Source organism: Vicugna pacos, chromosome 12 (genome assembly GCF_048564905.1).
Source record: "Vicugna pacos chromosome 12, VicPac4, whole genome shotgun sequence".
Classification (NCBI taxonomy): Eukaryota; Metazoa; Chordata; class Mammalia; order Artiodactyla; family Camelidae; genus Vicugna; species Vicugna pacos.
Window position 1 is genome coordinate 60,654,140 of NC_132998.1, and position 13,930 is coordinate 60,668,069.

The 13,930-nt window shown below is 41.1% G+C and overlaps 1 protein-coding gene across 3 annotated transcripts in view; it reads right to left on the reverse strand.

The window, feature by feature from the left end:
• TCF20 (transcription factor 20) overlaps nucleotides 1–13,930 on the reverse strand; it is a 47,674-nt gene that overhangs the window by 12,543 nt on the left and 21,201 nt on the right. For all 3 annotated transcript variants that reach the window (XM_031671795.2, XM_031671794.2, XM_031671793.2), the window contains exon 2: nucleotides 2,017–2,110. In XM_031671795.2, the coding sequence (XP_031527655.2) occupies nucleotides 2,017–2,110 (94 nt within the window). The remainder of the gene's footprint in view (nucleotides 1–2,016; nucleotides 2,111–13,930) is intronic.

The following is a 13,930-nucleotide window of genomic DNA, read 5'->3' on the forward strand; positions in this document are numbered from 1 at the left end:
AATAGAAGGGAAGTTCCTCAGTTACATCAAGAACATCTATGAAAAACCCACAGCTCTCGTAAGGGTCGGAAACAAGACAAGGACATTGGCTCCTGCCAATTTTGTCCAACACTATAAGTTCTGGCCAGGACAATCAGGCGAGTAAAAGAAAAGGTATCTGATTGGGAAGAAAGAAGTAAAACTGTCTATTTGCAGATGATATATCATATATAGAAATCCATGAAACAACCGTCAGAACTGATCAATGGTTTGAGTAAAGCTGCAGGATACAAGACCAATATACCGAAATCAATTCTATTTCTATATACTCACAGTAAACAATCTAAAAGTCAGATTAAGAAAACAATTCCATTTATCATCACACCAAAAATAATAAAATACTTAGGAATAAATTTAACAAAAGAAGTGCAAAACGTGTACTCTGAAAATTACAAAACACTGTTGGAAGACATGAAAGACTGAAATAATGGAAAGACAAGATACCCTGTGATCACTGGTAGAGAACATACTATTGTTAATATGGCAAATCTCCCTAACTTGTTTTGCAGATTCAACACAATACCTATCAAAGTTTTAATGGCTATGTCTTTTTTTTTTAAAACAGAAATGGACAAGTTGATCCTAAAATTCATATGAATAGCAAAGGATCCAAAATAGAGAAATTAAGCTTGAAAAAAAGGAACAAATTCGGGAAGACTCACACTTCTCAATTTCAAAACCTCCAGTAATCAAGACAATGTGGTGCTGGAAAGAGTCCAGAAATAAGCCCACACATATACACTCAACTGATTTGCGACAAAGGTGCCAAGAATGAGGAAAGAGTAATCTTTACCACAAACGGTGCTGGGACAACTGGAGTCCATATGCAAAAGAATGAACTGGACTCCTACCTCACACCATATAAAAAATTAACTCAAAATGGATCAAACACCTGAGTAAGAGCTAAAACTATAAAACTCTTAGGAGAAAACATAGGCATAAATCTTTGTGATTTTTAAATGTAAAAATAGCAATAAGCAACAAAGAGATAAGCAGCAAAAGAAAAATGGATAAACTGGACTTCATCAAAGATGCTCAATATCATTAGCTATCAGTAAAGTGCAAACTCAAATCACAGTGAGACATCACCTCATGCCCACTAGGACGGCTATAATAAAAAAGACAGATGAAAACAACTGTTAGTGATGAGGTGGAGAAACTGGAACCCTCACACACTGTTGGAGGGATATAAAATGATTTAGCCACTTTGGAAAACAGTCTGACAGCTCCTCAAAAGGTTAAACACAGGGTTATACATATGACCCAGGAATTCCACTCCAAGGTTTATATTCAAGAGAAATAAAAACATTAAGTCCACACACAGACTTGTATGTGAATGTTCATAGCAGCATTATTCACAATCAAAAAGTGGAAAACAACCTAAATGTGCATCAACTGATGAACGATAAATAAAAAATACAGCATGTCCTTACAATAAAATACTGTTTGAAAATAAAAACGAATTAAGTACTGACATGTGCCGGAATGTGGAAAACCTGAGAAACAGGTTGCTAAGTCAAAGAGAAGCCCGTCAAGGAGACCACATGTTGTGTGATTCCACTCATATGAAATGGCCAGAATAGGCAAATCTACAGAGATAGGAAGTAGATAAGTGGTTGCCAGGGGCTGGCAGCGGGGGAGAGAGACCACCAATGTGTAGGAGTTTATGAGGCGATGACAAAGCTCTAAAATTGCTTGTGATTATGGTCGTACAACTCTGTGAATATAATGGCAAAAAAATTACTGAATTGTACACTTAAATAAATGAATCTTTTGTGAATTATATCAATAAAACTTATAAAAAATATCACCCTATTTCATTCCTTTTTATATCTTTTCTGCATTCCTTCAGAATTTACAAACAGAACAGAGTCAGAAAAGACAAAAGGAACCATAAAGAAGGGAGAGAATCAAAGCATCAAAGGGTACATCCTACCCTTCAGATGCTCTGAACAAGGGTCTGTGGTTCCATCTTACCTGCGTCAATGGCACACGGGTAATGGTATCGGAAGGAGCAGCCTTTGTTGTAGCAGCCCAAGGTGGCGCCTGCCTCCTGGCAGTGGGAACATTTCTGAAAGGAAGGAAGAAATCAGGTGTGTCAGCATCCCAGACTCATCCCTCTCCTCCAGGCCTCCCCTGGACCCCACCAGTCAGACCTCGGCACATGTCTCTGTGGTTACAGGAGTCTGTGCGGCAGGACAGGCTGTCAATTTCTAATCGCCACTCATGGACCACACCATGGAAGGAATCCAGCAGTAACGTTTTAGGCCAGGCCTCACAAATAAATTAAACGGAGCAACACAGTGGGGCGAGGGTGAAGCACCCAGCTCTGCCTCTGGTGTTCCTGTTGTCCAACTGCTCACATGCCTGCCTGTCCTTTCCTTACTCCTCACCGCTCTGGTGAACTGCCTACAGATCCTGCCTGTCTATTTCTGCTGTGGAAGTCTGGGGTAGGAGGGGATGGTAAGATAGTAGAGTTATATATAAACCTTTTAGAATTAAAAGTGGAATCAGGATTCTAGTTCTTATATTTGTAAGATTTTATTTTTATTCTACTTATCCCAAATGCCCAATACAAGCATATTTCTCTTTTCAGAAAATATGGGCTCCTGTAGGCAAACGGTATTTTTATACACAAATCCTATTTTAAATGCACTAGGAAACCTGCCATGAATTTCTGGCTGAGACGTTATTCTGTAATTGAGATGCTCCTCCTTATTTGGTCAGGTTTTCGTAAAGTGGAGCACATCTCTATCGTCCCTGTGATGTGGCTGCTGTGAGCACTCAACCCCATGTCCTACCGCAATATTCCTATTTCTAAAATGCAACCATACTGGCCCTACAAAAGATGGATGCAGACTCTTGTGGTGGCAGAGGACACCTGGAGAAGGCTACCTGGATGATACAGACCCTCGCTCCTGATTCTAGGAAAGATAAAAGTGCTCCGTAAGCAGTTACACTTATGGAGAATTCCCCCTTCCCACTCCTCGCCATAACCTTCCTGGGACAAACTGACTAAAGGGCTTCCCTGTCTCTTCTCTTTTGCCTCTGATAGCAGCCTGTTAGGGAACGTGTGGCCGCAGGCCTGTAGCAGTCAGCCTCACCTAGTGGGGGTGAAGCCCACCTGGACGCTGCCATAAAACAAGCACTCTAACCCAAAGCAGCAGGAGCAGGATGACAGGGAGCTGGACCAAGCTCCTAACACTGATGCTGTTGGAAAACCACAGGAAGACCGGCAGCAACGCAGCCCCCGTGCTGGCCCTGCGTCATGTATCGGACATCACCTGATGCAACTGACGTGGACCAGCTCGCTTCTAACTACCTTGTGACATCGCCACTCTACAGGAGAGGTGTCTGAAGCACCGGAAGGTGAAGTAACCTGCTCCAGGTCAGAGCTGAACTCTGCAGACCAGGCCTGGCATCCTCCAGAGGTAAATGGGGCAGGGACAGGGCTCTAAGACAGTCGTTCAGGAGCCCTGCCTTCCCCTAGAAGACCATCCTTCTGAGTGCTGATAACCAGTAAATGTTTACCATGTGCCCTCACACCCTGCCAAGAAATAAAAGACTACTTGGCCTGGAGTGAACCAAGGACAGGTGGCAGCTTCTTGGGCAGCCTGAGGCTTTATCTGCTTTTGTCAGTGCCACAGGGCACCTTCAGAACAAAGGTCTCATCATCAACCAGGGGAACAGACATGGCTGGTTGCTCAGTGGTCACCCACAGCCATTCCTGCTACACCCCTTGTTCCTAAAGGAGCCCTGAATGGTCAGTTATCCAGAGGGCTCAGCTACTGCAGGCCCTCCCCACCTTGGGGGATGAATCTCAATGGTGGCCGTTTAGGAATGGGTGTGTCAAGCATTTCTGGTAGGAAAGTCTGCAGGGAAAGGAACTTTTGGGAAAGTTCTACTCCTCTTAACAAGTGACATGATGCAGGAACCGGCCGTCTTCTCACTTGGCCTCTGTGAGGATGGGATGGTGAGGTCTGTTGCAACCATCTTGTCACCACAAGGGGACAGCTCTGAAGACAGAGCCCAACCCACTGAGGACAGCACAGCAACAGGATGGAGTGAACCCAGATTTCTGTAACATTGTTAAGCCCTAAAGTAACCAACCCCAGGACCACCCCATCTCCAGACTTGTTAAGGGGGAGGATACTCTTCTTTAAAAAAAACAAAAACAAAAACAAAAAACAATTTTTAGTTTAATTTTGTAACTTGCAATCAAAATATCCTAACTGATAAGAAAGGGACCTAGTACCTGAGGTGCCCTCTGCTGTTTCAGGTGAAGTGCAGGTGCCCTGGAGCTTAAATAACTCCCTGTAAGGGATTCCACCACTTCCTATCTTTGTGTTACTCTTGGCCAAATTCCTAACCTTTGTTTCTTTAGCCTGCAGACATAGACCTGATGATGTGATCTACTTCACAGAGATGTTGTGAGGGTTAAACGTGTTCCTCCAAGCTTACAATAGTGGCTGGACAGAAGTGCTCAGTAAATGTGACCCAAGACGACCACAAGCCAGACACATGACGCGGACCATGAACAAACAGCAACCTGCACAGCAGGCCGAGTCATCACCTGGGTTTACAGACAAAGAGAGGCGATTAAGCTCAGATCCGAACACTGTCCATTTCCTTCCTACCTCAACACATGCCCTGCTGCCCCTGGCAGGGCTTCTCAAAGCTCCCTGCCCTGAACCAGCCTACAAGCCCCATTTTTCTCATAAAGAAAGCAAACTCATCCCTTACCAGGAAATCACATCAATAAAATGATGACTGTTTCTTTCAATTTGAAAAGCGCAATTAATTTACTATGTTACATTAGAGGAAAAAGGCATATTAAGGCCTTAGAAAAAGGGCCTTAAAGAGTTTAGGCCAGTGGTTCTCAAAGTGTGCCTTGGATCAGCAGCATCAGCATCACCTGGGAACTTGTCAGAAATGCAAATTTTGGGATTCTGGGAAGACTGCAGAGTAGGTAACACCAGGAATCTGTTTCCCCACCTGGACAACAATTGCACTGGCAGAATCTGTCTGATGTAACTGTTCTGGAACTCTGAATCAGTCTGTTCAAGGCCTGCAACTTCCAGGGTTAAGACTTGGATGGTAAACTGCAGTTGTTTCTGGTCAATTTCAGCTCTTAGCACAGCAGCACTACCCATCTCCTACTCCTAGCCAAGCAGGAGGCAACCTAACCTTACAACTAAAGGAACAACAAAAAGAAGAACAAATTAAACCCAAAGCTAGCAGAAAGAAGAAGTAATAAGGATTCTAACAGAGATAAATGAAACAGAATAGACAAACTATAGAGAAAAACCAATGATACCAAAAGTTGGTTCTTCAAAAAAGATCAATAAAATCAACCTTTAGCTAGATGGATTAAGAAAAAAGAGAGGACTCAAATTACTAACATCAGAAATAAAAGTGGGCCATTACTACTGATTCTACAGAAATAAAAAGGATTATAAGAGAGTACTATGAGCAACTGTACACCAAGCTGGATAATCTAGATGAAATGGGCAAACTTCCAGAAACACAAAACCTATCAAGACTTAAATCACAAAGAAATAAAGATCTGAATAGACCTACAAATAGTAAGGAGACTGAATCAGTAGTCAAAAGTCTCTCAAAAAAGAAAAGCTCTGGATCTGATGACTGCTTCACTGGTAAATTCTACCGAACATTTAAGGAAGAAGTAATACCAATCCTTGTGAAATCTTCCCCCGTAATTTAAGAGAAGGGAACGTTAAAAAAAAAAATCATTCAAACAAGGCTAGTATTACCTGATACCAGAGTCTGAGAAAGACATACGGGGAAAAGAAACCCTACAGATCCATATCCTTTATGAACACTGATGCAAAAAATCTTCAACAAAATACTAGCAAACAGAATCTAGCAGCATATTAAAAGAATTATACACCATAACCAAGTGGGATTCATTCCTGGAATGCAAGGATGGTTCAACATACGGAAATCAATCAGTGTTATATGTCACATCAACACCATGAAGGAAATAATACACAACCATCTCAACTGACGCAGGCAAAGCATCTGACAAAATTCAACACACTTTCATGGTAAAACAAAAACAAAAAGAAAAACAAAAACACACAACAAACTAGGAAGAGAAGGAAACAAAAGCCATATATGAAAAACCAACAGGGAATATCATATTCAATGGTGAAAGACCAGAGATGTTTCCCCTAAGATGAGGAATAAAAGCAAGGATGCTTGCTTTTACCATATCTATTCAACACAGTACTGGAAGTTCTAGCCAGAACAATCAAGAAAGAAAATGAAATAAAAGGTACCCAAACTGGAAAAAAGGAAGTAAAATGATCTCTATTTGAAGAAGATATGATCTTATATGTAGAGAACCCTAGAGTTTACCAAAAAACCTGTTAGGACTGATAAATGAATTTATTTAGCAAAGTAGCAGGATACAAAGTCAATACAGAAAAATCAGTTGCATTTCTATACATGAACAATGAACAATCTGAAAAGGAAATTATAAAAACAATTTGATTTTCAATACCATAAAAAAAAACACCTTAAGAATTAACTAAGGAAGTGGAAGACTTGTACAATGAAAAATACAAAACACTGCTGAAAGAAATTAAAGAAGACATGAATAAATGGAAACACATCCCATGCTCATGGATTAGAAGACTTGATATTATTAAAATGCCTACAGGGTGATCTACAGAGTTAATGCAATCTCTATTAAAATCCCAATGACTTTTTTTTTTTGCAGAAATAGAAAAACCTATCCTAAAATTCATATGGAGTCCTAGGGACCCTGAATAGCCAAAACAACCTTGAAAAAGAACAAAAGTAGAGGACTCATACTTCTTATTTCAAAACTTACTACTAAGCTACAGTAGTTAACAGGGTGGTACTGGCATAAAAACAGAGATACAGCCCAAAGGAATAGAATAGAGAACCCAGAAATAAACCCTTCCATATAAGGCCAAATGATTTTTGACAAGGGAGCCAAGACCGTTCAATGGGGGAAAGGACAGTCTTTAAACAAACAGTGCTGGGAAAACGGGAGATCCACACGCAAAAGAATAAAGCTGGACCCTTATCTAACAGCATATACAAAAATTAGCTCAAAATGGATCAACGACTTAATTGTAAGACCTAAAACAATAAAATTCTTAAAAGAAAACATAGGACAAAAGCTTCATGACACTGGATTTGGCAATGATTTTTTGGTTACGACACCAAAGGACCACATAATATAACAAAAAGAGATAAATTGAACTTCATGAAAATTTTAAAATGTTGTGCATCAAAACACACTATCAACAGAGTAAAAAGGCAACTTACAGAATGGGTGGAAATATTTACAAATCATATATCTGACAAGGGATTAATATCCAGAATATAGAGAACCCCTAAAACTCCATCAAAAAAACCTCCAAAACAAAACCAAACAACTCATTTCCAAAATGAGCAAAGGACTTGAATGAGACATTTCTCCAGAGAAAATAAATAAATGGCCAATAAACACATGAAAAGATGCTCAACATCACTCATCATTAGGGAAATGCAAATCAAACCCACAATGAGATACCACTTCATACACATTAAAATAACTACTATCAAAGAGAAAACAAGTGTTGTTGAGGATGTGGAGAAACTGGAACACTTGGGCACTGTTGGTGGGAATGCATAAGGGTAAAATGACTGTGGGAAACAGTATGACAGTTCCTCAAAAAATTAAAAATAGAATTATACAATCCAGAAAATTCCATCTTTGAGTAAAAATTCCCCCCAAATGAAAGCAGAGTCTGAAAAAATTTGTATACCCATGTTTATAGTAGCATTATTCACAACAGCTAAAATGTGGAAACAACCCAAGTGTTCATCAACGGATAAAGGAATAAGCAAAATGTGGTATATGCATACAATGGAGTATTATTCAGTCTTAAAGTAAGGAAATTTTGGTGCATGCTACAACACAGATGAACCTTGAGGACATTATGCTAAGTGAAATAAATCGGTCAGTAAAAGACAAATACTGTATGATCCAACTTACATGAGGTATTTAGAGTAATCAAATCACAGTTACATAAGTATAATAGTGGCCGCCATGATCTGGGGGGAGGAGAACGTGTGGAGTCTTTAGTTTAATGGGTGTAGAGTCTCAATTTTATAAGATGAAAAGAGTTATGGGGATGGATGGTGATGATGGTTGCACAGCAATGTGAATGTGTTTAATACCACTGAACCATGCACTTAAGAACAGTTAAGATGGTAAAATTTAAGTCTACTTCACAATTTAAAAAAAGAGGGAGGAAGCAAATTCTCAAACTCCATCTCAATCTGTAACAAATCTCCAGGCAATTCTGATGCCCAATTCAGTTTGAGAACTATTGGTCCAATTTCAACTTCCCAACTTTTTAGATGAGGAAGACAAAGACCCAGAGAAATGCAGTGACTGGCTGAGCTAGGATTTCAGGTTTCCTGGGAGCCATTTAGTACTTTCTTCACTATACTTCTGTCCCTTACAGACTAATGCAGACCGTAGGGCATGACAGGCAGAACTGAACCTGAAAGATGTCAAAGGTGTTCAACTTCAGCCTCAGAATCTTTGCTTTAAGGCAATGTAGCTCCACAGATATGATTAAGTCAAGTCTTAATCACCTTGAGATGAGGAGAGTATGCTGGATTACCCAAGTGGCCCCGTTTTAGTCACCTGGGTCTATAAAAGTGAAGAACCTCTCCCAGGGGTATCAGAGTTGCAGGTTTTAGGGAGATGTGATGATGAAAGCAGGGTCAAAGAGATGCAACACTGCTGGTTTTGAAGATGGAGGAAGCTGGCAAATGGCAGAAGCCCAATCACCAAAAAGCAGTTCAGTCCGTTACTGAAGGAGAATTCTGCATGCCTCTTCATTCACAGAAAGGTCTTTCCTATGAGATGTAACAGCAAACTGAATGATCGCTTTGTTTAATGAGCATCTCGGAGCTGCCTCAGTGCACCGAAGCACCTGGGTCAGCGTATTATTAGTGTTGACGATGATCAGTTCTCTTCCAGCCGTCATGATCATACACGTTGCCACTGTGCCTGAGATAGCCTCTGTCCAGCACTGCACATGCTTCTGCCTGTGCTTATAGCATTAACTTTTCACATTTGTCCACCTCCCCTAAACTGCGAGACTCATTCCTGTATCCCCAGGGTCTGGCACCCTGTAGGAGCCGTAAATGTGGGCTGATGGAATGAATGCAATGCCTGACACATTTGAGAGTGTGGAGAAAACTAACGAGGCTACTCTTCAACATGAGTTAAAAAGCTGATGCTGACAGAACCTGGAGAATGTGGAATAAGGTATGTGTTAACTTTTGGCCACAAGCAGCAGCTTCTTTTTCCTTTTAATTATGCCTTCCATACCCAGGACAGAGGCCTCTGCCACCTGAGCAGTCTACTCCAGCAACATAGCAGTGACACGGTCTACCTGCAAGGAACTACCCTTTAAGGCCCAGGAGCAGCTTTCTTTGATGCACCTCTGCACCCTATCAGTTTTCTCCAAGAGTACTTCACGGTGCCAGCCAAAGCAGTACATATAAAACCCTCTATATTTTGAGGTCTTGCCTCCGCAGAGCTAGGTAATCTTGTTACGTTCCCTGAAAGCTCATGAGACTAGCTGGAACGACCTGCTGCTGCTCGCCATTCCCACAGACTCGGAAGAAGGGTCTGGCATCACACCACAACCGAGAGCACCACCGAGGCTTCAAAGCTCACCTTGGAAGGGAGACGCCCAGTCTTTCCAGGTCCATTTACTCAATACTACGCAAGGTATGTATTTTAGTAAGCAGCATTATGTCCCATAGCTGTTCCAGCAAAAGCATCAATTCCAGAAACCAAATCCACTTCACACCTTGAAAAATAATGATTCCAGTGTAGATGCCGCCAGTCACGCTTGCAGCACTCACTGGCGAAGGCTAACTGTGTGTCCCTTAAGACGAAAGCTCCAGGTTGGCCTGGCTTTTCAGAGCAAACATGGATGGTCCAATGTGAACATGACCCATATGTGAAGCAGCACAAGGGCCAGTGGAAAAAGAACCTGAGCTTTTGTGTGAAAGCCAAAAAAAGTTACCATGTCAATTTTATCATCTGCAAAAATGAGGATAACAATACAGCTGACTCTTGAACAACTTGGGTTTAAACCGCCTGGGTCCACTCTTTTGTGAATGTTTTTCAGCAGTAAATATTGCAGTACTACACAGTCCATGGTGGGCTGAATCTGCAGAAGCAGAGGAACTGAGGATACCAGAGTGGGGGAGGAGGGGCGCAACTTTAAGTTATACTTGGATTAATGCCGGAGTTGTTCAAGGGTCAACCTTATCTGTTTTACCTTCCTCATAAAGTTGTTGCACAAAATAACTGTGAGAGTGTTTTATAAACTATAAAGTTATATAACTGTTAGGAATTATAAAAACATATCTTCATCTTTAATTACTGCTGTCAAAATTAAACACAAAACATACCAAGTGGGTTCTATTAAATTAAGGCAAACTAAGTTAAAAAATCATTTTTGGAACTAACTTTTTCCTTTAGAATACTGCCTGAAACAAGCAGACCTGGGTGGGCCTGAGCATCTGCTGTCAGGCTTTCTGTAACTTGAGTTGCTGTGTGTACATTTCAGTAGTATTCCACCTCTGAGGGTGTGTATATAGTCAGCTCTTGGCCAGATCTCTGAACACTGCATCTCTTAGCTACTATTCACTATTACTTTCATTTATTTCTCCTCCTAATTCTATTATTGAACAATACAGATTAATGGGAATTATTTTTAATGTTTTGTGAAACACTTTTGCATTGGAAGGAAAGGTACTAAATAAACGAGGTATAAAACTACACACAATCAAGTGCAAATTAAACACTAGCAGGAGGTCAAAAGTGTGGAAAACTGAGCACAACCAGAATGAGGAAAAGGGCCCTGCACGCTGGTTTGTTGTGTTTTCAGGTACTGCCCCTGCCTGGTATGGGCAGAGCAGACTCAGGCCGTCTATACCAGTGTCACCTGCCATGGGCTCCTAGCCACATGCTCCCAGCCTGTCCCCACCCTTGCTATGCAAGCCCCACACTCACAGTAGACTAACCGAGGATAATTTCTCCCACTGCTTCAGGACCCGCCACTGCTGTGAGGGGCTGAGGCCCAGCAGGTGTACTGCTCCTCATAGCACACCCAGAGCCTAAAGTAACAGCTCATCTTCTCTGTTCCCAGGACAGAGTCATCTGCTTCCCCTCAAAACCAGGAGAGAAAACACACATGCAGAAACTTCCTTTAATCTGATGGTCATTGTTTAGATACAAAAATTGGAATAAAATTATCCACTTAGACCCCCACTCTCCTCCTGTAAAACCCTCAATCAAAAAGTGACTCTGCTGCTGACCCTGAAAAATACTGGTTTCTTTGGAAAGCTTTTCAAACACATTATAAACTTACAAAAAAAAAAAAAAGTCTGTGGCTGAGTCAGGGTTGAGGGGTGGCTGGCCCCGAAGTAGAGCAAAAAGCACAACAGCCTGAGCAAGGTCAAACCTATGCACAGCTGCTCAAATGTCTCTGGCTTTGTCCCTGGCCTCTGTTCCACGAGGAAAGCCTGTTCCCTGAATTCCCTTCCTACTGTCTTTGTACTCACAGATGGCTTTACACTGAAGTTATGATGCTTTGAATCAGGCTAGAAGGCCTGGGATTAAATGACTTTTTTCCTTCATTAACAAAGTCCTTTCTTATCTTTCTGCACTTTGTCTGCCAAACAGAGGAGGCAGAATTTAGCCACAACCTTGACCACATGAAAACACATTTAGAGTACACATGCCTTTCTATGATGGATTTGTTCACTTTATCATTCAGCAAACAATAAAAATTATTAGGACTAAGATGCAGCTGGGGAAGGGTGTCTTTTCTCTAGAAGATTCTATCACATGCATCTCTATTTCTGTTGTTGCTGTTTTCACAAATCTGGATTTTCACATGGTAGGTGTGTTGAAGTAAGATACATCTGGTGTACCTCCATCAGATGTGAAGGTTAGTAACCACTGGCTAACACTAAAAAGCCAGGCTGGTGCTTCTTTACAGAATCACGTAATCAAGTAATTCTATTGAACATGAAGAAAGAGTCTGACTTCCTAACGAGCTGTTCTTGGGACTGTTTTTTTTTTTTTTTTACTGAAGTACAGTCAATTACAATGTATCAACTTCTGGTGTACAGCACAATGTCCCAGTCTTGGATATACATACATACATTCGTTTTCATGTGTTCTTGGGACTTTTAATTTGCCTTATTAACATGTCAATTTTGAGTCTACAGCATAAAACTGCAAAGTTAAGAAAGTGGAAACATGGGCTGGAAGAAAATTAAGAACTCAGTTTCGTCTTTATCGGCTCAAGTTTTCTCTATTTCTTATCTTTCCCTCTAAATTCTGGTTTCTCTAAAGATCACAAGAGTCTGTATGATCAAGGTGTTTTTGATTCTCTGTGGTTTCTGCTTTGACTATTTAAGTTTTCTTAAATGGTATCAACTTCAGAAAGGTAATAATCTTTCCTTTTTAGTCCTTCAACAAATTTTTATTATATGCCTATGTGATCAAAAGTCTGCCCTCAGGGAGCTTATAGAATGGCCTGTAGTTACGAAACCAAAACTGTGATGTGTTATGATGTAAATAATACTTAAGAGCTTAGAGGTAGTGTCCCTGACCAAGTGAAGGTCAGGAAAGCATTCAGAAGTCAGGACAGAAGGGATAAACTACTTTACAGAAACAAGCACTCAGGGTGTGGAGGGCTGACACAGTGGAGCTGGATTCTGAAGGGCGGGGAGGTGATGAGCATGAATGTGGGGCCAACAATGGGTTGTGGGTTAGGGAGATCTGGAAGAGTTTGGGTATGGGGGTAGAGGTAGAAATGCATACGAGAGGCTGCATTTAAAGGTACGGAGGTAAAACCAACAGGACTTGATGATAAGCTACAGGCATGGGGGTCTGAGATGAGCCTCTGAGCCAGGTGTCTGTGGTGTAAATGGCGGGGGCCCTCACTTGGCAGGCACAGAGGAAGGGGGGCCCTCTGGGCATCGTTGCAGCAGGATTCTGACAAGGAGAGGGCACACATGGCCCCTGCTCTAAAAGCTACTTACTCTTAGAAAAATTCCATTTATAGAATAGAACGTTTTGGACACAGAGCAAAATCTCAACTGGAATGATCAGGAAAGGGTTTAATGTCAAACAACACTTCCTGGTTCACTGTGGGTGAAAGCTAGAAACTCCTTCTGGGACACCTGAGTCTCTACTATTTTGAATTAAAATGATTATTTACTGTTGCCTCAGAGTGATGATTCTATCACTAGGACTACACTTGTAAGATACTAGGTAAAGACTAGGCTTTTTTTTTTTTTAATCAAAGTGACCCCAAGATATAAAAAAACTTGCTTTTAAAAATAAATCTCTGCTAGCAAGCTTTTTTCCTTATCATTTCCTTGTTTATCCTAAAGTGGAGAGGGAAAAAATACAGTTAAAGACACGTTCCAGAGGACAATACAGATGGCCAATAGGCCCATGAAAAAAATGCTCAATACCGCTAATTACCAGAGAAATGCAAATCAAAACTACAGTAAGGTATTACCTCACACCGGCCAGAATGGCCATCATTAAAAAGTCCACAAACAATAATTGCTAGAGAGGGTGTGGAGAACAGGGAACTCTCCTACACTGTTGGTGGGAATGCAGTTTGGTGCAGTCATGACAGAACACTATGGAGATTCATCAAAAGACTAAAAATAGACTTACCACATGATCCAACAATCCCACTCCTGGGCATATATCTGGGGGGAACTCTATCTTGAAAAGATGCATGCACCCCAATGTTCACAGCAGCACTATATACAATAGCCAAGACAT